General features: G+C 41.9%; 1 protein-coding gene across 5 annotated transcripts in view; it reads right to left on the bottom strand.

Annotated features, from left to right (window-relative positions):
* megf11 (multiple EGF-like-domains 11) overlaps positions 1-23,700 on the bottom strand; it is a 133,785-nt gene that overhangs the window by 104,595 nt on the left and 5,490 nt on the right. For 4 of the 5 annotated variants that reach the window (XM_039773531.1, XM_039773529.1, XM_039773532.1 and 1 more), the window contains exons 2-4: positions 12,589-12,686; positions 12,386-12,487; positions 9,292-9,392 (exon numbers count right to left, since the gene is read on the bottom strand). In XM_039773531.1, the coding sequence (XP_039629465.1) occupies positions 9,292-9,392; positions 12,386-12,487; positions 12,589-12,677 (292 nt within the window). In that variant the 5' untranslated portion in view covers positions 12,678-12,686. Of the gene's footprint in view, positions 1-9,291; positions 9,393-12,385; positions 12,488-12,588; positions 12,687-12,935; positions 12,956-23,700 lie in introns of those variants that run through there. The other variant, XM_039773533.1, reaches the window with a different exon arrangement.

Here is a 23,700-nt window from a genome sequence, read left to right as displayed (position 1 = left end):
TTACAAAGGCGGCCACCTCAATCCATTAGTCGAGTCAGTGTCAGGAGGAAGAAAGGACGGAGCTTACGAGTAGAGGAGTGAGAGCGGTAGAAGATTAAAGGAAAGAGAGAAAGAAAGAAAGAAAGAAGGGATGGAGTAATTGTGGCTGATTTAAGCATTGTGTGGTGCTGTAAAGATTTGGGAGAAAAGGTTATTAAAATGTGTGATTTTTGAACATCTGGTGTCTGTCGGTTTGTGTTATGGGGCTGACGTTCCTCAATGGTTAGACAGTAACGTTTATATAGCACTATTCTAAGCACACAAAGCACTTTACACTGACAGTGGGCAGCCACTTCAAACACCAATAGTAAGTAGCGTCCACCTGGATGATGTGGCAGCAGCCATTTTTGCACCAGTATGCTCACCACACATTAGCTATCAGGTGGTGAAGTGGAGTGAGAGAGAGTAAGTCAGTTAAGAGACCGGGGATGATTAGGGGGGGCAGAATGGATGAGGTCATGGTGGACAATTTAGCCAGGACATTGGGATATACCATACTACTTTTGGAAGGATCTTTTATGACTTCAGTGGGTCAGGGCCTCAGGTTATATCTCATCCCAAAGAAGGCACCATTTCTATAGCACGGCGTCCCTGTCACTGCACTAGGACTTTGGGATCCACACACAGACCAAAGAGTTAGCACCCCTTCTAGCTTCACCAACAACCCTTCTAGTATCTACCTAAGCTTTTCATTGATGGTTTCCCATCCAAGTACTGGCTGGGCGCAAACATGCTTAGCTTCAGGTGGATGACCTGTACTGATGTGCACATCAGTAACATACCAAGAGTACTTCTCCCAGGTTCTGAATCTCTTCTGGATAAGCGTTATCGCTGAACACCCCTGTCAACTCACCAATAAGGGACACTCCTCTATACTTTCGTATATGCTGTGCCATGAACACTTGGACAGGTGGTATGGCTGCTGGCGTAGTGTACAGTCCCCAACTAACAGACAGGCTGTATTTTTCATTTAAGATAAGTTAAATCTAAAGATGCCTGAAAAATCCTGGATCTTTAAGGCTTACCACAGGCTTCGTATTGCAGGTACATTAGGGACCCCTATCTCCATGTGGAGTTCTGGGACTGGATAAGAAGCAAATCTATGAGTCAATTTATAGACATGAAGGTAAGTCTGGAGTTGAGAGTAGAGTTTTGGGTAAAGGCCTGCTGGTGGGAGGAAAAGGCCAACATGACTGATGAGATTTCTAGGAAAGAATTGGTATTTAGAGACATGGACATGTGGATGGGAGATAAGGGTATAACCAGACCTGTCATTCTGGGATTGGGAATTCTAGGGGCTATGAAGAAAGATTAAAAGAGCTGAACCTTTGCAAAAGAAGATTAAGAGGAGGCATGATTGAAGTGTTTGAAATTATGAAGGGAATTAGTCCTGTGGATTGTGACTACGACTTTAAAATTAGTTCATCAAGAACATGTTGGAAACTTGCTAAGCGTAAATTTCACACAAACATTAGGAAGTTTTTCTTTACACAGAGAACCATAGACACTTGGAATAAACGACCAAGTAGTGTGGTAGACAGTAGGACTTTAGGAACTCAAAACCCGACTTGATGTTATTTTAGAAGACTAAAGCAGATAGAAAAGGCGAGTTTTGTTGGGCTGAATGGCCTGTTCTCGTCTAGCTTGTTCCAATGTTCTAATGTTCTGAGAGGGCCTCAAGGGGATGTGCCCATCTATCAGACTGATAGGTTCATTCAATTAATGATTTTTTTTTTGCTCTTCTGTATTAATTCACAAAGAATTAAATTTGATTGAAAGACACCTATCTAGTAACCATGATTAAATTTCGTGCCCAGGTTGGTTATTTGGCACTTGTAGTAACTCACCGCTATATTAGGTGGGAGCTTATGCATTCATGCAAAGTCATTAATGAAGATAGTTGATTATTACACAGCAGACAGCATCATTTTTCAAAAAAAACGACAGTACGGATATTACAAACTGCATAAAATCACTCATGCGACTTTTATTACAGACAAGATTGGAAAGGATTCTGCGTCTCAATCTGATGTAGTAAAGAACCCCATGTTGAAGGCGACAGAATGCTGATGACAAGTCATAAGAACAGGGGCTTATGCTGGTATTAGCTGAAAAATTGTCACCAAGCAGAGTCCGTCAAGTTTGTTCACTGTGGGTGACGTAGGCACAGAATCCTAAAAAATTTGTACTGAACACCGACTGAAGGAGCTCCACACAAGGTGAGTTGTCATTTTGTCTCTCTCTGCTTAGCGGTGTGCGTGTGCATCCTGTACCCACTGTGGTGTTTGCACTGCTAATTCTGCCACGGTGATGTTGTATTCTGACATCAATTGCATAATTAGAAGTACATCATTCAATTAATATAATATTTGACTAATTTTATTTTTATATATAATACGCTATCGTGGCTGTTCGTTTTTCTGTCCAGGATTTTAAATCACCTGTAGTTTGACATGAAATTTGGTACACATATACTATGTGACGTCTACTATCTGCTTTCGGGGTGATGATTGACCTCCAAGGTTACTCCTCTTTCAATCAACTTTCGGCAGCAGCTCGAAGGGCGGCTGTGTGGCGCATGTGTACGGGCGCTGTTCTCATTCCCTACCACTTTCGCTGTCACTTCCCCTACCTCTTCAAATCTTAAATCATTCTTGAGGCAGATGGAAGACCCAAGTGCCAGCTTAAGTGAAAAATTAAGGAAAATGTACTAAGTAATTGCAACACCAACACTGACTTAATCAGTTTTAATGCGAAAAGATGCCGACAAAAGGAGAAGAAGTGGGCCGCTAGGGTGGGGAAAAGAAGAGCTGCTCAGCAAACAGCAAGCGCATCAACCTCTGAGCAAACGAATGCCAAATGTACAGAGACAGAGTCTGAAAACTAGGAATGGTCAAGTCGAGTGTCTTCGTGCAGCGCGCTGTTACTGGTATTTTATATTACAACTACTGTTGGGGTGTTCAAAATATTAATGCATTTGTCTGGTTTTATTGCTATGCTGTTTTCTGGTTAGCTCCAATTCAGCTTCTGCGTAATCATTTTGGAAATTCATACTGACGAGTGTCTGTCCACAGAAATACAAAAGTCTGCATTAAGATCTGGTTTGGACGACAGTTCTGGGTGCAACAACCTGTGGGACAGCAGGGCGCTTTTCTTCCACGTCACTTACTTTGTGGGTTTTTTCCAATATTTTATATTTTACTCCAGGTGTGGAGAGATGTTAGGAGGGCAGCTGACCCAATTACTATAAGGGATGCTTTTCGAGATTGAAACATGACAGGTTGTTTCATGGCAAAGAATAACTTCAGGAGTCTGGATGTCTTGTGAAGTCACACAGGACTTTATTCACATGGCACAGAATCGGTAGCTGATTCATGTTCTTGTTTCAACCCCCATCCTCTTGTGTGTGTCATCACCTACGCTCAGAGTGCTGGCTTCCTTTACATACAGTAGTCTGTTCATACATAGGACATACCGAAGGCACTTCCTCTTATTGTTCAGGCACAGTTTCATAGTATATGTTGTAACGAACATCAGGAATGGCCTGGCATTCCGGCTAGAATAGCTCATGGACTATTTCCCAGCTGGGAGGCCAGCTTGTTAGAAGAACAGAGGTAGAATAGCTCCATGGTCTATTTACCTCCCCGACACAATAGGTGGCAGCCCTCTTGGACATATGTATATGTGTGGATACCCGCAGAGCTGGCTGGGAGTTGTAGTCCAGTAACACTGCGAATGTGGCATTACAGCCATGCCACCAGTGGGAGCTGCAGGGACAAATCATCCTCCCTTCAGAGAACTTTTGTCTGACTTGGAAGTATCTCCAGCCAGTAATGATGTAACACCAGAAGGGGTTCGGCAGCGTTTCCTGTATGGGTGGGAGGCAATGGACAAATATCACCAGGAGGAAAGAGGAAAAAGGAGAAGGTAGAGAAGGGAAGAATTGCCCTTTGAAATTGTTATATCACATGTGCAGATTTGTGTTATAATAAATCCTCATTTGAGTTTATATTGGTGTTGGGGAGTTTTGGGGCTCACTGGTGCTCCGTACTGGTCACAATGTATACTTATGTTTATAATACATAGAGAAGCATATACAGGTAAAATTCCATCACAACTCACTCCCATGGACCTAAAAAATATTTCATTGTAATGAAAATTTAGTTGTAATGAGATTCTGTATTTGTTACTATAGTGCTTTCTTTAACTTGCGTCCAGGCGTTTGAAATCATTTCAATGGCTTCTTTCGTGATAATTTTAATCTCCTCCTGTCTACAAGTTATGCTGACGAGAATTTTTCTCAGCATTTCCTTGCCATAATACACTTTCAGGGTGCGAATGATGCCCAAACCCAATGGCTGAAGCACTGCCGTGCAATTGGGTGGGAGGAATTCAACGCGAACATTATCTAAATGCAGAAGCATGTTGTGGACAGCACAGTTATCAATAAGGAGCTGAATCATCCTTTTCTTCATATTGTGAGGTTTCTGAACTCTTTTGAGACACCAACCACCCCCGACTCCCCACCCAACAGGAATGACATGCTAAAGTGCGTCCCGAAGCATGATTGCAGTGTCTGTGGAAGATTATTTGTCCGTTGCTGGGGCAGGAAGTGAAGCGCCACAGAAACAAATCATAAAAGATCAGGGTTGCGCTACAAGTCCCTGTCTTGCACCCCAAAACACAAGGCTGAGTCTCAGTACTTTAGCAAAACCAGCTTTATTCAGCTTGAAACAGGAACAGCACAGTTAGTTATTGTAGCGTGATCTGCCACTCTGCTATACACAGACACAGCAGTCAGGCAGGGTCGTGGCCAGGTCTGTGATCAAGTAATCCTGTTATCTGCATTTAACAAATGTACCTTTCACCATCCATCGAGATCTTTTCTGTTTGCTTTGCTGGAGAAACGCAGCATAGCTGCGAGCCTGCTGTTTCCCCCGGCAACTGATAAACTGTCTTCCACAGACCCATAGATCGCACTTCAGGATGCTCTTCAGCGTGTTGTCTAGTTGTGGGAGGTCTGAATGAGTGCCACATTAATAAGAATGTTTCTTGAACGAGCATCACTGAACCACATAAAAACTGCTTTTTTGATGTCTTCAAACACAGCAGTTCACATACGTTTGCACCCTGAGATTTTTATACTTTTTTTGCTCGGTCTTTCAAGAAAGTTGACAGCATTGATGATGAAATTCCTAATTCACTGGCAACTTATTTTTTCTTTTTGCTGCAATCGAGAGCTGCAAAAATGTAAAGTTTTTTTTTCTAATATGAACTTTTATTGTTTTTTCGTGTCTGCCGTTTCTATAGGAGGGTGACAGTGAGTTAAATTCCAATGGATGTTTTTCAAATGTTGACGAGCAATAAGCAAAAGGTATCACCGAAAACCGCAGGAAACCAAAAACAGTATGGAAAGTTCAAAGAAAGAAAAAAAATTACAGTGTTTCTTTTTGAAGATTGTTGTGCACAACCGAGCTGCGACCACAGAACTAGGTGCTCTGTGGATGATTCATTCAGGCATTTCAAGGTCTTTTGGGCACTTCGTTGTAATGAAAGTCTCTGCTGAATGTAATTCGTAGTAACAAGATTTCCATATACTCACATCATATGGGGAAACTCTCTGGACCATAAAAATACTTCGTTGTAATGAGAATTTCGTTGTAAAGATATTCATTGTAATGAAATTTTACCTGTACATTCATTTAAGATGGTTTAATGCGATAGCTCGCTTATTAGCTCATAAAATAACCTATAGTTGGTGCCAAAAAACTTCTTGGACGTCCATATTTTATCAACTCTTTGAGCAGCTACAACACTGATTGTGTCTGACTGGCAGTATAATGGTACTGCAACGATGATGAATTTTATTGCTGTTGTGAGAGACCGCTGGGAGCCTGGCCCAGGTGAGAAAGATCGGTGGAGATAGCATACACAGAGACATTATTTCCCCTGAACTTCCAGGTGGTAGCTTCTCTAGATTGTGGCAGTCCCACAGTTTCCTGCAGGGTATCATGGGAACTGGAGTTCTTGGACTATGCTCCACTGGGATCTGTGGGTACTGATGGTGTGCTGTGGGGTAATAACAAGCTCTGCCTTATTGTGCTCCAGAATAACCCCAAAGTGCTTCCAGACCACGATTATGGGACACCGGAAGTACTCCCGGGTTTCACATAAAAGGAGCTGCCTGCCACTGTTCATGGAGCCAGAGCTGTAAGGAAAAAGGACAAAGCTTGCCGGGAGGAGCATAGGAGGTAGTGACTGTGAAAGAAAGAGAAGAAGGAAGGCAAAGACAAAGTGTTACTGTGGTTTGTAATTGTTGTTGTGGCGTGGGAAACATTTACTGAAGAGTTTCCCACAAATAAAATCCTCTTGTTTTCTCGGACTTGTGTACGAGCCTGTCTCGTGTCGGGTGTTTGGGGAGTTGGAGTGCCCCTCACTGGCCACACTGCACTGCTGACAGTTTATATCAGGGTGTCAGACTGACGCGGTGTTCCAAGTACCTCGGAAGTCAGAGCTGGGAATGATGTCACACTTAAGTTGCCTACGCTTCAGTAAAATAAATATGGGTGCGCCCAGGAAAATCTTTGTTGTGCTTGCTTCATCAGAATAAAATACCAGTTGATAACACCCCATTACGTGCCATTTTGTATATCCAAACACCATAGCAACATGACAACAGATAGACATTGGACAGTACTGTGTGAACGACTGATTTAATGAGACACAAATATATACTGTTTATTACCATGTATGTCTAATACTACAGCTTTCACAAAAGTTTGTGGTTTACATTGCAATTTTGGATCAAATTCATGACCAGAAGTTGGACCATCTCGGACTTTACAGACCAGCCCCGAGTTTCTGAGTGGGCAATCCAACTTAAGGGAGTGTTTCAGTTGAAAATTCCAACTGGGAGCTCTGAAATTCAAACTTCCCAGTTCAAATTGAACGCATCATTACATCCCGGTGGGCTGCAGTGGGTACAGGTTTTTGTTCCTACCACTTAGTAACCAATCACCGCTGATAATGGACCAGACTTTGTTATGTTGATTTTAATTGACTGGTATTTTAAGATTCACAACTCTTGCTCCTTTATTCTTAACCAAAACTGGAATGGTGGCTGTCTAGCTAAAAGGATCTGTGCTGGTAACTGGAAAGGTGCCAGTTCAGGAATGCTACTCCTCTGGGAACCTTGAGCAGGGTCCTTAACCTGAAATTGCTCCAGTGTTGTTGTATAAATAGTTGACCATGTGCTTTGACCCCAAAGCTTCACTCTTCCACTTCAGAGAGTAAATTGGGGTATGCAATAAATGACAAATTCCTAATGCAAAAAATTGTATATGGCAAATAAGAACATGAGAAGTTTGACAAATGAGAGGAGACTGTTCAGTCCATGAAGCTTGCTGGTTTAGCTAATAGCTAAGCTGTCCCAATATCTCATCCAGATTGTTCTTAAATAAAGTGAACTAATTAAATGAACTACTATTATCATCATTATAACGAGATGAAATGCAAATCAACAGATAGCCAGACTATGTGACCATATGTTTAAATAAAACAATTCAGATCAGATCAGGTTGGGTAGCATGCACTGGCACAGCGTTTTGCTGCACCAACCACACGACGAAACAGCCTGGTTGGATCCTGGTTGGCAACCCCCCAGGCAGACACACGGCCCAGCACCACCCTCCGGAAAAGACCCTCTGTCTGCCACAGCCAGGTGCTACATAGGTGTCCCCTTGACCTGGTCCAGCTGCTTGAGGACCTGCGAATTGCGCCACATGGCTGTAGTGCCGTAACCTTCACAATGCAGGTAATGTGCTTCATTCAGGACCCCATGAGCAACCGCTCATTTAACATAACGAATAAAAGATTTGAGTAAAAAAAAAGAAGTCTAAGAAGTATTGATCTGCTCTGCTCTAAAATACATGCTGCTTTTTAGACAAAATAAAATCAGTTTTGGAAATGGTCTAAATTGGCAAAATGAGAGCAATAATAAGCCGTGGAATTCAATAAAGGGTTTCATTAACATCAAGATTTGGTATCTAATAAGGAAATTAGAGATAAAGAAGATGGTGGCCCTCCAGGACTGTTTTGAGACCCCGCCAAGAGTTAACTGGCAATGTGTTGGCTCGCTGTGCATCCCATTAAGGTTTGCTTAGTTCTTAAAGAAAAAGGATTCTGAGCCTTATAAAGCAAGTTAATTAAAATTAAGGCAATAGAAGTCTTCTCCATTAGCAGTAATAACTGGTTACTAATTAGAATGTTGGATGGAATGAAAACTTGCAGCCTCTGCAGCCCTCCAAGATCAGAGTCTGGTTTTATGGGAGATATCTCAGTTTGAGATAGCATAGCAATGCATCATTCCATAACCATAAAGCCATTAGTGCAGCATCTGCAAAGCAAAGAAAAAAATTGCTGAATCAGCTATGCCCCCTATAAGTGTTATTTATACCAAATGTTGCTACACCAAAACTGTCTGCAGTATCAAGAAGCTTCGTCACCCTAGTCAGAAACCTCGGCTCTGGCAGAAGACACCATGAAAAAAGGATAAAAACTGTGGAATTTAGAGACTTTGTTATCTTAAGGCAGTACATTTTAAAGCAGAGGTATGAATAACACTTTCATTTTATGTCCAACCTGCTATTTATCGTCTAGTAGCCTGTTACAACTAAGCGCCAAGTAGGATTACCATGGTGGCCTTCTATGACAGCTCTTCCAAGTAGGAATAGCAAAAGGCAAAGAAACCGAACTTAAGTCTCAGAAATAGTTACAGATCTCCCTTCCTCCTACTGCACTACCCCAACAAAGACCCTAAACTTGTCAAGGTAAACTTCACCCCCCCAACTAACCACTCCCCCGTCTGCCATACTAAGACATTCTAACCTCTAGCATAACATTCACAGCCACACAGAAACACAGCTAGCTGCCATTGCACAGAGTCATTCATTTGCTAGGTCTTTCCAAAAAGCTCCCCCAGGCCACTCGTGTCATAGGCACAGATGCTAACCTTCTTTCTTCTAGATTACCAAAAACCTAAAACACTCACCCTGAGGAAAATATGCCTGCCATTTCTAAGGGGAATTAAAACACACACACACCACAAACAACCTTGATGATTAAGAGTACCCAACTGCCACCTCTGAGAGTGAGGAATGGCATTTTAAACAGTAGAGGCAGACAAGTTCTAGCATTTCATAAATTCTTTACACACTGAACAGATTATAAAGGAAATGGAGTGGCAGTACTCACGAATGCACAGGTCAGCGCTCTCATAGTAGCCCGGGCAGCACTGGGATCGTCGTCGGTACATGGTCCTCAAAGCCCTGCGATACGCCGCCTTGTAGCTGATCCTGAGGGGAAAAGATACAAAAGGGCAGGGTTACAGTAGATGGCTGCATTAAAATACCAGGAGTAGAGTCTCAGTTGTTTTGGGTGAGTTTGCATTCACCTCTGAAATGAGAATTAATGTTGGAGAAGAAGGAGATTTTGGGAGGCTAGTGTTATTCTCACAATCCCCCACACCCATTTTAAGGCAGACAGTGTATCACCACAGGTTAGGTTTCTAAACCTCAGGGTGCTCATGTCAATCTTGACCCAGACTACTTGCTTGTGTTCTATAAAATTGTAATATACATTTTCTGAGCAAATTATGAGGAACACCTGTACTCCTGCTTATCCAAGCAATTATCTAATCAGCCAATCATGTAGCAGCAGCGTAAAGCATAAAATCATTCAGACACTGATCAGGAGCTTCAGGTAATGTTCATAACAAACACCAGAATAGGGACAAATGTGACCTTAGTGATTTCAACCATGGCGTGATTGTTGGTGTTAGATAGGCAGGTCTAAACATTTCTGTAACAGATGATCTCCTGGAATTTTCAAAAACAAAAGTCTCTAAAGTTTATTCACAATGGTAGGAAAAACAAAAAACATCCAGTGAGCAGCGGTCCTGCAGATAAGGGCATCTTGTTGATGACAACGGAGAATGGCCATGAGAGAAAGGGTATGGTAACTCAAATAACCACGCTGTTATTCTGCTCACCACAGCTATACATCTCGGAATGCACAACATGTCGAACCTTGAGGCAGATGGGCTACAGCAGCAGAAGACCATGTCAAGTTTCACTCTTGTCAGCCAAGAGAAACCAGATGAGTCTGCACTGGACACAGGCTCACCAAAACTGGACAGCTGAAGACTAGAAAAAAGTAGCCTGACTGATGATTCTCAATTTCTTCAAAGATACACAAATGGCTGGGTCAGAAAGCATGAATCCATGCATCCAACCTTTCTTGTGTCAACAGCCCAGGCTACGGACGGTGTTGTAATAGTGTGGAAAGTTTGGGCCAATTAATACCAATCAATCATCACTTGAATACCATGGCTTGTCCAAGTATTGTTGCTGAGCATGTGCATCCTTTCATGGCCACAATTTACCCATTTTCTAATGGCTACTTCCAGCTTGATAATGCACTATGTCACAAAACAAAAGGTTTCTTGAACATGACAATGACTTCAGCGTTCTTCAGTGGCCCTCCCAGTCACTGGATCTGAATCCAACAGAACTCCTTTGAGATTATAATAATAAATTACATTTATATAGCACTTTTGTCACTGCTCAAAGTGCTTAGACAGAGGGAAACCACTTCAACCACCACCAATAATGGATGGGGCAATGATGGGCAATTTAGGCAGAACATCTGGATGAACCCTACTCTTTTCAAAAGATGCCCAGGAATCTTTAATGAGCACAGAGTGTCAGGACCTCGGTTTTATGTCTCATCCGAAGGACGGCACCATTTTTACAGCACAGTGTCCCTGTCACTGCACTGGGGCATTGAGATCCAAGCACAGACCACAGGGTAAGCATCCCCTGCTGGCCTAACCAGCATCTCTTCCAGCAGCAACCTAAGCTTTTCCTAGATGGTCTCTCATCCATGTACTGGCTGTGCCCAAACATGCTTAGCTTCAGGTGGATGATCTGTTCTGATGCACAGGTTGAATGGCAGCTGATGATGTGGTGGAAGGGCAGCATGAATTTGCAGCTGACAAATCTACAGAAATTGTGAGATGCAATCATGTCAATATGGATAAGAACTTTGTGGAATCTGAGAGAGACTCATCGGGCTGTGGGAAAGGGGGGGTGGAGCCCTCCTCACTCATGCGTCTGCATCGGGGTGTAATCTTACCTCCACTTAGCGAATGAAAGAGAGAACTACTTAACAGATTTAGATCTTTTTTTCTATAATTTGCTTCAACATTCCGGTTGATTTTGTGACTTCTCTCATTACGCTAAGAATCATAGTTTGCTTGCAGGAGCGATACATTCGTGCTAATCCAAGACAGAGGCTGCAGGCTGAGGGTAGGGGGAAGAGTAACATCAGGAGTAGACAGCTGGGCGGGACACTCCTCACTGTCCTGTTTCACTAATATGCGGGCTTCGCCTCCTGCTCGCTTTGCTCGGTAAGCCCCTGGCCTGCGCTACGCACCAGCCCCTTCATGTCTCTGCCGCTCGCATATGTGGATTTCACTTTCACCAAACAACAAATCTTTTAATCATCACAGATAAGCCTCTTCATTGGGAAGAAACAATGCTTTTCCCTGATGGCAACATGAATTAGACGATCAACAAGTCTCTGACTTAAGTTTAAATCTGAACAATATTCAATCTCTTTTCGCTCTTCTATTATTTCACCGAATAATAATTTCCGTGTGTTAGCGCATAATCATAATCTTTACTATCATTTTTTTGAAACTTTCAAATTTTAGTACTTTTATTATCTCTAACCTTTTCTGTGTGTGTATCGCACCAACGTTTTGGAACCTCTTTACGATGTTCTACTTTGTCATCTGCTCTTTGTCTTTTATTTCCGGCCCCTGGTGTGGTTAAATGTCTTGGCACAAAGTCTCGTCTCACGGTACTTGAAAGTATCTCTCTGAAAAAGTCACGTCTCGTCCAAGGATTTTTTTAATATAATATAGTATATACACATACTGTATACATATATACTGTATTATTTTTGTAATTTGCTGAATTGGCTTCTTTTGAAGTCTTACTCAAGCTATAGGCAACTCGCCGCAGTACAAACAGACCACATTCTGTAATGGGTAATAGCCAGCTGAAGAGGAGATACATATAATATGTAAATACAGTGAATGAGAACAAATTGATAGCGTTGACTGCACTCCTATAAATGCAGCTCATAAAATCTTAGGAAAAATGATTCCTCTTATGACTGTAGCCTACCCATTCTGTAATTTCTTCCTCCAACAAATCAAGCAACCACCCATTTCCCTGATCTAAGATAATGTACCGCGCGCCCAGCTGCACCAAATCCTCACCTGTGTCGTGTGCATTTGAACCAGTTGAGGATGTCTGTGCACCTGGTGTAGTAGACTTGGTCAAACGGATGGGTGTAGGACTCCTGAACGGTGACAGCATAGCTGCAGAGAAACACATGAATTAAAAGGCTTGAGTGGGATTTGGGAACAGGGATACAGTTAGGAATATGTGCTGTACACCACACACCCACCACGTTACTTACCTTTCCCAGTGGCTGCACACATTAGGATCATCAGGGTTCAGACTTGTGGCTGCAGTCAGCCAGGAAAGAAGAGCCAACAGCTTTCTCATATTTACAGCCTAAAAGAGAACATAGGAGACACCGGAATGTACTATGTATTATATAGTACCTTTCATAACCAAATCTTAAGTAGGATGGCAAAATATCTTTTAAAGACCCCCAATCTGTCTGCAAACCCAACTCATTAGTTTGCTAGGGCACCTTTTTCTAACTCTCCGGTGATTATTGATCTAAACTATGGCCCCAGATCTCTACAGTGCAGAAATGTTGCAAGCCAGAAAAAAAAAAAAATCTTCCACTTCCCTCACCCTCAGAAGTGCACAGATAGCCATGACATCCACAGGCAGGACAGCAAGTCCCGACAAGCCAAAATATTCCTGCTTGAAGTGGGGAGGGGGTCCGGAGGTCGGCCTAGACAGGCCACGGAGGATTTTTCTCTTTTGACGCCTTTCTTTGTCAAATGAATCTCGCTGGGAGCAATTAATTTAGCAAATCAAAATTTAATGGAGACAATTATGCATCAAAACCAGAAAGGGGGTGGACCTGTTGGACCTTCTCCATCATTGCAGGAGTGGGCAGCTCCCATTCCATTAATTCACTAAAAAAAAAATTCTTGTTGGAGAGCTCTGCAGACCCTTATCTGCCCTTTACTTATTAAACACGCTACAGTAACCCGTTAGGTTCAGGTTTAGTTTAGTGTGGTGAGAGGCATGAAAGGATCCATTTCAGATTCCAGTGGAAAATCAAAATGCCAAAAACACTCCAACCAACCCACTCAAGCCCCCACCACCCCAAGGTGCACTGGACATCATGCTTATATCTGACAGCTAGCTGCCCTATCATACCTTCACTTTGAGAGTGACAACCTCATTATGGGGTTCGGAGTGAAATGGAAACTAATTAGCAACAACATTAAATTAGCAACGAGTGCAGTCTGTCAATTAGAACAACACCCTCATTAAAACAGGGTTGGGGGGGTGAACTGCATGCAGCATGAAAAAGAGGGGCTGCAAAAGGAGAGCAGCAATGGGAAAAGGGAAAAAAATAATTGGAGGGAAGGTGAATTTAAAGACAGTTGTAACAGAACAATGATAGGGGCCTTGGAGGCCTAAGGGGTGAAATGATGATGGGGCAACTAAAGGATATATAGGAGGAAAGTTAAGACGTGGCAGATGAAAGAATAGGTTATAAAGAAGGCTTATTTTACTGGCTGAAGCAAAAAAAGATGAGGGCCATCAGAAAGACAAGTGGAGGAGATGCTACAGCAAAGAGGATCTGTAAAATGAAGGCAGTGGGGAAGTTCATAGGAGCCATCAGTTGCTCCAATATTTAATGGGATACATTTTAGAATTTATTTGTCAGGATATACTCTGGCAGCACATCGTATACATCCATCACATTCACCCCCTAACTCAAAATTCAGCATTTTCACTAAGAAGTAAACAGTTCATATCAACACCTTCAACACCACAGTAACTCCAGAGCTAAACAAGAAGAATGTTTTGCACCATACCTTTAAAGAAATAAAAAGGACTGTGCCCTCCTGAAGGAGCAGAATGTATAAAGGCACAGACACATTTAAAAAATAAATAAATAAATAAAAAAGGAGACAACTAAAGCACTCAACACTGAAGCTACTGGGTAGACAAAAAGCTTTTCAGCAGCTTCATGTGTTGTGCTTCAAAGGCGGCTCGGCATGCAGTGCTGCCCTCACGCGGGCTCTGTCCTCCGCTGGGCCGCTTTGATGTTGGCTGCAGAGCTCCCAAGACACCAGAATCCTCTGCAACAAAGCACACACAGTATAGCGGCGCAACAAGACTTTGATGTGCCACAAACAGCCCTGTCCGTCACAGACGGGTTAGCACCCCCGGGGGCAAGAAGCAGCACGCATCAGACCTGCTTGTCAAGCTTGCATGTGTGTATATATGTGTGTGTGTGTGTGAGAGCGAGACCATGCATGCACACCAATCTGTGCAGCATTCATGTGTGTGTAGAAAATAACCTATGTATACACTAAAACCTCGTAGGCATTGTGCGAGTGTCCACATGGAGCAACTGCAAGGAAAAGCTCATCTAGGTACAATCAAGATCTGCACAGGGTTGATGTTTGTGCATGCAGAGGTGCCAAAATTGTGCAGTGTAGTCAGTGCGAGAAGCCAGAAAACAAAAAAAATATATATATACAAAAGGGAGGAACCATACCACATGCACTTGAGAACAAGTCCTCCACCTGAAGCTAAGCATGTTCGGGTCCAGCCAGTACTTGGATGGGAGACCAACCAGGAAAAGCTTGGGTTGTTGCTGGAAGAGGTGTCGGTGAGACCAGCAGGGGATGCTTATCAATGAGGTCGGCCTGTGGATCACAGGAAGCTAGGACCCAGAGAGACATGAGCAGTAAAGAGGGTACTTTGATGATGGTCTTGGTGTGGACAATTAAAGTAGTGACTTGTCCGACAGGGGTTGTAAAGCTGTAATTGACCACCCCAAAGAGGCTACAAGTTTTATTTTCCATTTTTCAGCATCCGTTCATTTTTGCACCAGTATGTTCACCATACATTTTCTCTTAGGTGATAAAGGGTTGAGAGAGATAGCCAATTAGAGATGGGGGATGACTTGGGTGAGGCAAGAATGACTAGGCCATGGTGGGCAATTTTTTTTTTTTTGTTCTTTATTTCGCCTTATACAATTTCTTATATGAGGAATTTGTTAGTTTTTGCATACCCCTTGGGGTCAGAGCGATGGGTCAGCTATTGTACAGCACCCCTGGAGCAATTGCAGGTTAAGGGCCTTGCTCAAGGGCTCTGCAGAGTAGGATCTCTTTTGGCAGTGACGGGGAAAGTTGGGACATCAGAATACACCTTGCGCTTTATGAATGATGCCCAGTGGTCTTTTATGACCAAAGAGAGAGAGAGGAAGAGTCAAGACCTCAGTTTTACATCTCATCCAAAGGACAGTGCCATTTTTACAGCACAGTGTCCCCATCACTGCAATGGGGTATTAGGATCCACTAACAGACTACAGGGTAAGTGCCCACTGCTGGACTCACCAGCATCTATTCCAGCAGTAACCTAAGCTTTTCCCAGATGGTCTCCCATCCAAGTGCTGACCAGGCCCATACATGCTTAGCTTCAGGTGTATGACCTCTTCTTAAGTGCATATGGTATGGCTTCTGCTATGAGCTATTAGGAGACAGTAAATAGTTAGATAGTGATATTTATATAGTGCTTTTCTAGACACTCAAAGTGCTTTACCTAGACCAGGGGTCGCCAAATCCAGTCTTGGAGGACCACCGTGGCTGCAGGTTTTCATTCTAACCCTTTTCTTAATGAGTAACCTGTTTTTGCTGCTAATTAACTTCTTTTGAACTAATTTTAATTGACCTGCTCTTGAAGACTCAGAACCCCTTAATTGTTTCTTTTTCTTTAATTAGCAGCCAAACAATAATGAGATGGGGTCCATCATACAATATCTGAAAACCAAATGTCTGCTATTGCACCACAAGACCAGCAACAAGCCATGGAATTAAACAACGGGTTTAATTAACAACAAGACTCGGCACTTCATTAAGCAGCTGGTTGGAGTGAAATTGGTTGGAGTTTGAGGCCCTGACTTCATATTTCATTTCTGTTTGGGTGCCATTTAAGGAAAGATATGAAGCAATTCAGAGGAACAATGAAGAAATTCAGGGGAGCAATTCAATCAAAATGAATTTACAAGAACTTAATTAGCAGCACAATCAGGGCATTCATTAAGAAAAGGGTTAGAATGAAAACCTGCAGCCACAGTGGTCCTCCAGGACCAGACTTGGCGAACCCTGACCTAGACAGTGGTGAGGCACTTCAACCACCACCAATATGAAGGATCCACCTGGATGAGATGACTGCTGTCATCGTTGCCCCAGCATGCTCACCACACATTACCTATTATGAGTTGATTAGGGGGTGGAATTACCAGGCCATGGTCGGCAATTTAGTCAGGATATCGGAAAACACCCTTTTATTTTTTGAAGGATCTTTTGTGACCACAGAGAGTCAGGACCTCGGCTTTATGTGTCACCCAAAGAATGGTGCCAATTTTTACAGACCAGTATCCCTGTCACTACACTGGGGAATTGGGATCCCCACATAGACAACAGGGTATGCACCCCCTGCTGGCCCCACCAACACCTCATCCAACAGCAACCCAAGCTTTTCTTAGATGGTCTCTCATCCAAGTACTGGCTGGGCCCAAACAGACTTAGATTTACTGTGGATTACCTGTTTTGAAGTGCAGGTGGCATGGCTGCTGGCATTGATGGTGATGTGACAGCTGGCACACACAGATAGCCAGTAGGTACCATTTTTCTGTATACCCTCAGATGAGTGAGTGTTTTTAGTGCTGCAACAGACTTCCATATCTGTGAAGTTGTGCATATACGCCCCATTGTGGCTTCCTCAACTCAGGTGTGGAGGAGCAGCACCACCCTCCAGTGGCTACCATTGCCAAGGACTCCTCCTCTCAGCACATGCACACACACCTCTGCTCTATAAATAGAAACACAGAATTTACAAGTTTGAGGTATCCGCCTCCTGTGCAGAGATTGCAGGCGTGCACTAATCCATCGCAGTGCTTCAGGGAAAACTACAAGCAATTTCCATCCTATTGATTGTTTCCCGCTGTCAATGACACTCAGAGTTTTTTTGGAAATTAAATTCCAGGCCACGTAGTGCTGAGCACTCCAGCCGTCAAACTGCGGCTGAGCGGTAACAAAACATTAGGTTTTCTTGGAAAATGGGGGAATAAAAAAAAATAAATAAATACTCTGCAAAACCACAAACCTACTCAAAAGTAATTCACAGACCCCCTGGGTCTAAAATGCCTTTTTTTTGGAAAAGGAGGGCTTACCAGTTTTGGAAAGAAAATCTTGTTCAGATTCCCCTGTATGCTTTGCTCTGTGTTCTAGTCATTATTAACTACTGTATTGCAATTTTACTAGTAATCCACTGTTGGATCATTCACTCAAAATATGTTTCCAATCACTTAAAGACAGAGATACTATTCTCAGGTAAGACAATTATACACTGTGTTTAGTTCAAGGAAGTCATTAGATAGCCAAGACCTCTATACTGTCAATGTGTATACATCCTTTAAGCAACAATACTTTATATGTAATCTTCCAGTAACATGCTATTTATGCTATGTAAAAGAAACGTCAAAAGGAACTTGCCCAAATTCTGTATTTTCCATCTGGGTTTAAGCTTGAATCCATACTAGTTCATAATGACGGACATATCACTAGCAGTAGCATATTTAAAGGCACACACAGCTAGATGATCTAAGCCAACAACTGCACAGGGAAATCTCAATTAGGGTCTAACATAAGGAATGGAATTCAGCCATCCACCAGATACTTACTTTCTTCAATCTGTGCAGTATGTGGTGTATTTAAGCTAAAACTGCATATGGCACACGTTTATTCTATCTAAATTAACAATGGACAATGAAAGACTTTGCTGCAAGGTGTATCTTATTGGATTTTGGTCTGCTGATCACAAATATCACATTTAAATTTTACTGTCACATCATCCATCCCGCTATAGTATATCCTAACTACAGGGTCACGGGGGTCTGCTGGAGCCAATCCCAGCCAACACAAGGCGCAAGGCAGGAAACAAACCCCGGGCAGGGCACCAGTCCACCGCAGACTGTCACATGATGTTTTATTTTATTATTTTTGTGATTTCCTCTTATATGGTAAGCATACACATACAACGCAACAACTGTAACATTTATGGTGATCTTAAAGTGGTGGTACTACAACTAAGAATGCAGCTTGGATATTCAAATGGTACAGTCGTCCTAAAGGGTTTCATTTCATAAAAGCACTGGCTGCTCCGTAAGGAAAGAAAAGTGTGGCATGTAAACCACTTTTCAACCCATCACACAAATATTTTTTGCATTCTCTTTATATAAAAATTTAATGATTTATCCACCGAGTTACTTATACGAATGATAAAATTCACTCTGACAATTTATACTCATTTGGACAGGACATCTACTTGCAACAAACGGGGACTGTAATGGGCTGTCGGTTTGCACCTCACTAAGCAAACCTATTTATGGCAAAACTGGAGGAGGATTTTATGTCAACGTGTCTTAAAACCAATGTTGTATCTCTGTTACATAGATGACATCTTCATGATCTGGACCTCCTCTGTTTTAATAATGAATATAATTCTTTCCAACCCAACATAAAACTGAAGCTTAATTACTCAAAAACAGAAGTCCACGTGCTTGACACCACCATTCGCCTGAAAGATAACTCCCTTGTAACCTCTGTTTTTCACAAACCAACAGACAGATGGACATACCGGAGAAGTAATAGCTTCCACCCCTAGCATATAAGGTGCTCCATCATTTTCAGCCAAGCAATATGTTACAGTCGTATTTGCTCAGACCCGACAGACTGGGATAGACAACTACAGGAGCTTAGACAAGATTTCATCAGATAAGGATATACTTCCAAAGCAACAGACACTCAGATAAGTTGAGCTACTGCCATACCCAAAGACAACCTTCTGGAATATAAAAACAAAGACAATGAGAACCGCATGCCCCTTTTTGACACCTATAACCAACAACTTGAAGCACTTCAAAAAATTATAAATGAACTTCAGCCAATACTAGATAATGATGACACACTGAGAAATGTTTTCCCAGAAGCTCCCCTTCTGGAATACAGACAACCACCAAACCTGCAGTAACTAATTGTCAGAAACTCCCCGATTGAACCAACAGATCTCCCTGCCTACAGAAAAAGATATAAAATGTGTTCTCCAATTTAGAATACAGATCGTGTAGTCATACCCCACTGCCGACAAGAGCATTGCAAAAAGGGATCATTCTCCTGCAGATTATCTAATGTGGTCTACCTAATCAAGTGTATAAAATGTCCCAACACTGCACTCTGTGTGGGAGAAACTGAACAAACACTCCACCAAAGAATGAATTTACACAGTTTCCACATTAAGAATGGCAATAGGGATGTTTCTGTAGGAGCTCACTTTAGTAGCAATGGACACTGTGAGAAGGACTTTAAATTCACAGTGCTTATGGGCAACTTCAAAACATAGCAGGAGAGAAAGGAATGGTAAGTTAAAATTTGACACATTACAACTTGGTTTAAATAGAGACAAGAGTTTTATGACCAGATACGAGGACTATGACTGACCCAGACAACTAAATATAGATCCACATTGTATGGAAGTGTCATCAAAAACTTAATCTTAACATTAACATAACACAAGACTTTGTTGGACAGTTATTGTATGAAAAGATCTTGACTATAAATTGTTCTCCTCTCCTGCTAAATGAATTTTAGCCTGCAGTGGTCCATTAAATTTTTACATTGAAGATGATCCATGTAACGGTTTTCCAATGTGGTGTCTGTCCAAGCGTCTATATAAACATAGGGAATTCCAGTTTCTGGATTACATCTTGCCTGAAGGGGCCTGAGTTCCCTCGAAAGCTTGCATACAGTATTGTAATCTGTCCAGTTAGCCAATTAAAGGTGTTGTTTTGCTTTACTTCTCATTGTATCCATAATGTCTAACACGGTACAACACCCTAACTCTATAAAGCTTTAATAAAAGCGATAAACAAAGAAGGTGAAGGATTTCGATATTTGAGACAGAGGTTTCCACAAATAAATGATGCCAAGATTAAGGAAGACATTTTTGTTGGTCCACAAATCAGGCATTTCATCAGTGACAAGCAGGTTCAAAGATCTGCTAGTCAGGCTGGCGAAAATCACAAGGATGGTGTTGAGAGATTTTTTGCTAACTACACAGCACCAAACCTGACAAACATGTGTCAAGTATACAAAACCATGAAGTACAGCATTTCACTAAAGATTCTTTTTCTACATTCGCACTTGGGACTTCTCTGCCAATGAAGTGATGCGTGATTAAGTCAGAATAATTAAGCAATTAAGCACATTAATTAAATAAAAGTTCAATCCATCCATCCTCAAATAGTCGGCTAACTGATTGTCACATTTGTAAACTAATCCAACACCTCATGAAGGTGGCACTTAAAGCAAGGGCAATGATTTCAAACTGCAAAGCGCAGCAGTGCTTTTGTTAACCTGGTCCAACAGTGAGCAAGCCTCAGATTACAATGAATAGTTGAAATGTCTCCTAAAAAACCCTTTAAACATAGAAATGGGCGTAACGTGCAAAGAAAACATTGCACATGTTAAAAGCAAGCATAACTTGTTGCAAGCAAAAAACCTTTCTGTAGCATCAGATTGGCATTCAAAGACATCAATGGACGAGTGGTAAACCTGAATGTCATTGCAGTTGCTGTGTGCGCTCCCAGTTGTTCACCGTTATGACAACAGTGTGGGAGTCAATGCGAGTTTGAAAGAAATGGCAGCTAGGCTTGTAAAAATATGAAATGTAAAATATGCATTTGAAATAAACAGAGTTAATAATGAAGAGCGACAAGAGATGCAGATTTCAGTACTCAAAACACCAGAATCAACAAATCTGCCTAACGACACCACAGAACAGGCAACACAGCACCCACCTTCAGACTGTGCATCCAACGAGCAACTAAAAGACGTTAACATGACTGTCTAATTGGAAATGCAAACATGCCATGTTAGAATATCTGCAGAATTTTAACACATAATATATACTGTATATAAACCACAATGGTTATCCAATCTTGATTTCCTATTGTTATCCTATATAGTGATGCAATAGTCAAAATGACAAAAACATCAGAGCAAATATAAGCACTCCTTAACTGTATGTAGCTACAGTAGTCTACGCATGCATGTCTGTCTGTCTTCTCCGTTATTACAAATTAATTAATAAGCTTCAGTCATCTTGTGCTGCTGAGCTCCTCAATGGATAATGGCAGTTTTAGTTTTTTATTTCCTTTCAGCGTGAAGTATTTTATTCAGTTTCTTTTGCTGGTTCTCTGAACCCCACCAGTTTAGTTTAGTGCATGGACTGCAGGAATTATGTTTGGGTGGTTTAGAAGGAAGCCCTGCGAGTGCTGCCAGATTGTGCGGCTATTCCGTACAAATTTTTTTTAAAACTGGTTATTTTCAGAGGGGTATTCTCATTTTAGAATCCCATCTAGCCCCATACGACTACAGTCACTTGTCCTTTTATTAAAGTGGATGACCTGGAAGCTATATGTTTGTTTTCATTTTGACAAAAAAAAAAAGTGGGGATCAAAAGAGGGTGTATATTCAAACGCAGCTCTGAACTCCATTGCTGAGATGTGCTTGCTGCCATACCAGTGTCCAGCTAATGGCCATACTACTTTGAGCAAAGGCTACAAATTAATCAGGACCAACTGTATACTACCTATAGGTGTAAACTGTTGCCCTCATGAAAGACTGGGCTTTACTGACATTGACATACCACTGAGTTCAACTCACTGTATTACTAAATTATACTGATGCAGATCCATGGACTGGATTCAAGCCGGTCAGTGGAGTTCAGAGCAGATACTGCACTGGACACTGCACAGTGGCTCAAATATTCTGGGGACTCAAACTGCTTTGTTTTTTGTGGGACTGCGGTCTCCAACTATTGCCATAACAGCCAGGACCTGCTATATCAAACCTCTACATGCAGTGGGCTATCCGTGTTCCCCATCTCCTACCAAGGCAGCATGCAGTTTACACACACGTCAGCCAGAAGTACGGAGCCCAGAGGTGTTTATCTCAGCTGCTTGTGACTTGCTAATCCCGGAAGAAGAAATTGGCTCAAATACACATTGTTCTTAAAGATTTCATACACCTGTGGGCCCGATTTACTGCCCTGACTATTTAAAATCCACATTTACACGTAACCTACTTCCTTCACCACATAACTGAGATCAGCTAGTAGTCTAGGCTCAGTTAACTGTGAGACGGGCAGGTGGTGGCTCCCATCAAAAAACAACCAGAACAGAAAAATGTAAACCTTGGTGAAGTGGTTCGTTTACTCTTTAGGTGTTTATAATGAACATAGATCCAATCACAAATTAAACACTTTCATGATTTAGTCATTCCCACAACAATATCAATAAGGTGCACCTTTGCAAAACACAACCAGTATTACTGTACTTTTATTATCATCAGTGTTATGAATATGAACGCTTTAAAATTCTCATATTAGAAGTTTCAGAATACTTGTAATCTATTTCTGTAATTTTCACTTGGTTCAGAATATTTGAAGTCTTAGAACACCACCACCATTTTGGTTTACATTGTTTTGTGGTTGCTATGCCCATTGCTACCATGTGACAGCAGAAAGTCATGGCAAGTGACGTCACTCATTTGACAGTATAAAAAAATCTGTGTTGCCCAGTTCCCATTGTCCAAGTTTCTGGATAGCAACAAAGAGTTTTTGTGATGTGTTTATTAGACTTTTGGTGTATCTTGGCTTTATTACTTAGCTCTCCTTCTGAAGTTTTTGGATTGTGTTTATTGAATTTTTGTCTTCGAGTTTTGACTTTGAACTGTTTTTTGGCAAACAATTTTTGAGTAGGGTGGCACGGTGGCACAGTCGTAGCACTGCTGCCTTGCAGTAAGGAGACCAGGGGTCACGTCTTGGGTCCTCTCTGTGTGGAGTTTGCATGTTCTCCCTGTGTCTGTGTGGGTTTCCTCTGGGTGCTCTGTTTTCCTCCCACAGTCCAATAACATGCAAGTTAGGTGACATGGCGATTCTTAATTGGGCCTAGTGTGTCGTTGGGATGTGTGTGTGTGTGTGTGTGTGTGTGTGTGAATGTGTTAAGGATTTGTTCCTGACTTGTGCCCTATACTAGCCGGGAAAGGCTCCAGCAGATCCCCCATGACCCTATCCAGCACTAAGCGGGAGAGAAAATGAATGACTGAATTTCTGAGTAGCCCATCTCTCTTTAATATCTATTCTAGTCTGCTTTTTGATTTGGTTTGATATAATTTCTTATTCCCCAAGGGGAAATTGTCTTTTTGCATGACCTTTGGAGGTCAGAGTGCATATTTATGACCAATCAATGCACACTGGTCCCTATATACGTAACAAAAATGATTACAACATGGATAAACCT

Source organism: Polypterus senegalus, chromosome 12 (assembly GCF_016835505.1).
Source record: "Polypterus senegalus isolate Bchr_013 chromosome 12, ASM1683550v1, whole genome shotgun sequence".
In the NCBI taxonomy this organism is placed as follows: Eukaryota; Metazoa; Chordata; class Cladistia; order Polypteriformes; family Polypteridae; genus Polypterus; species Polypterus senegalus.
Note: the sequence above shows the minus strand (reverse complement) of the source record. Positions and strands in the feature narration are given on the sequence as shown.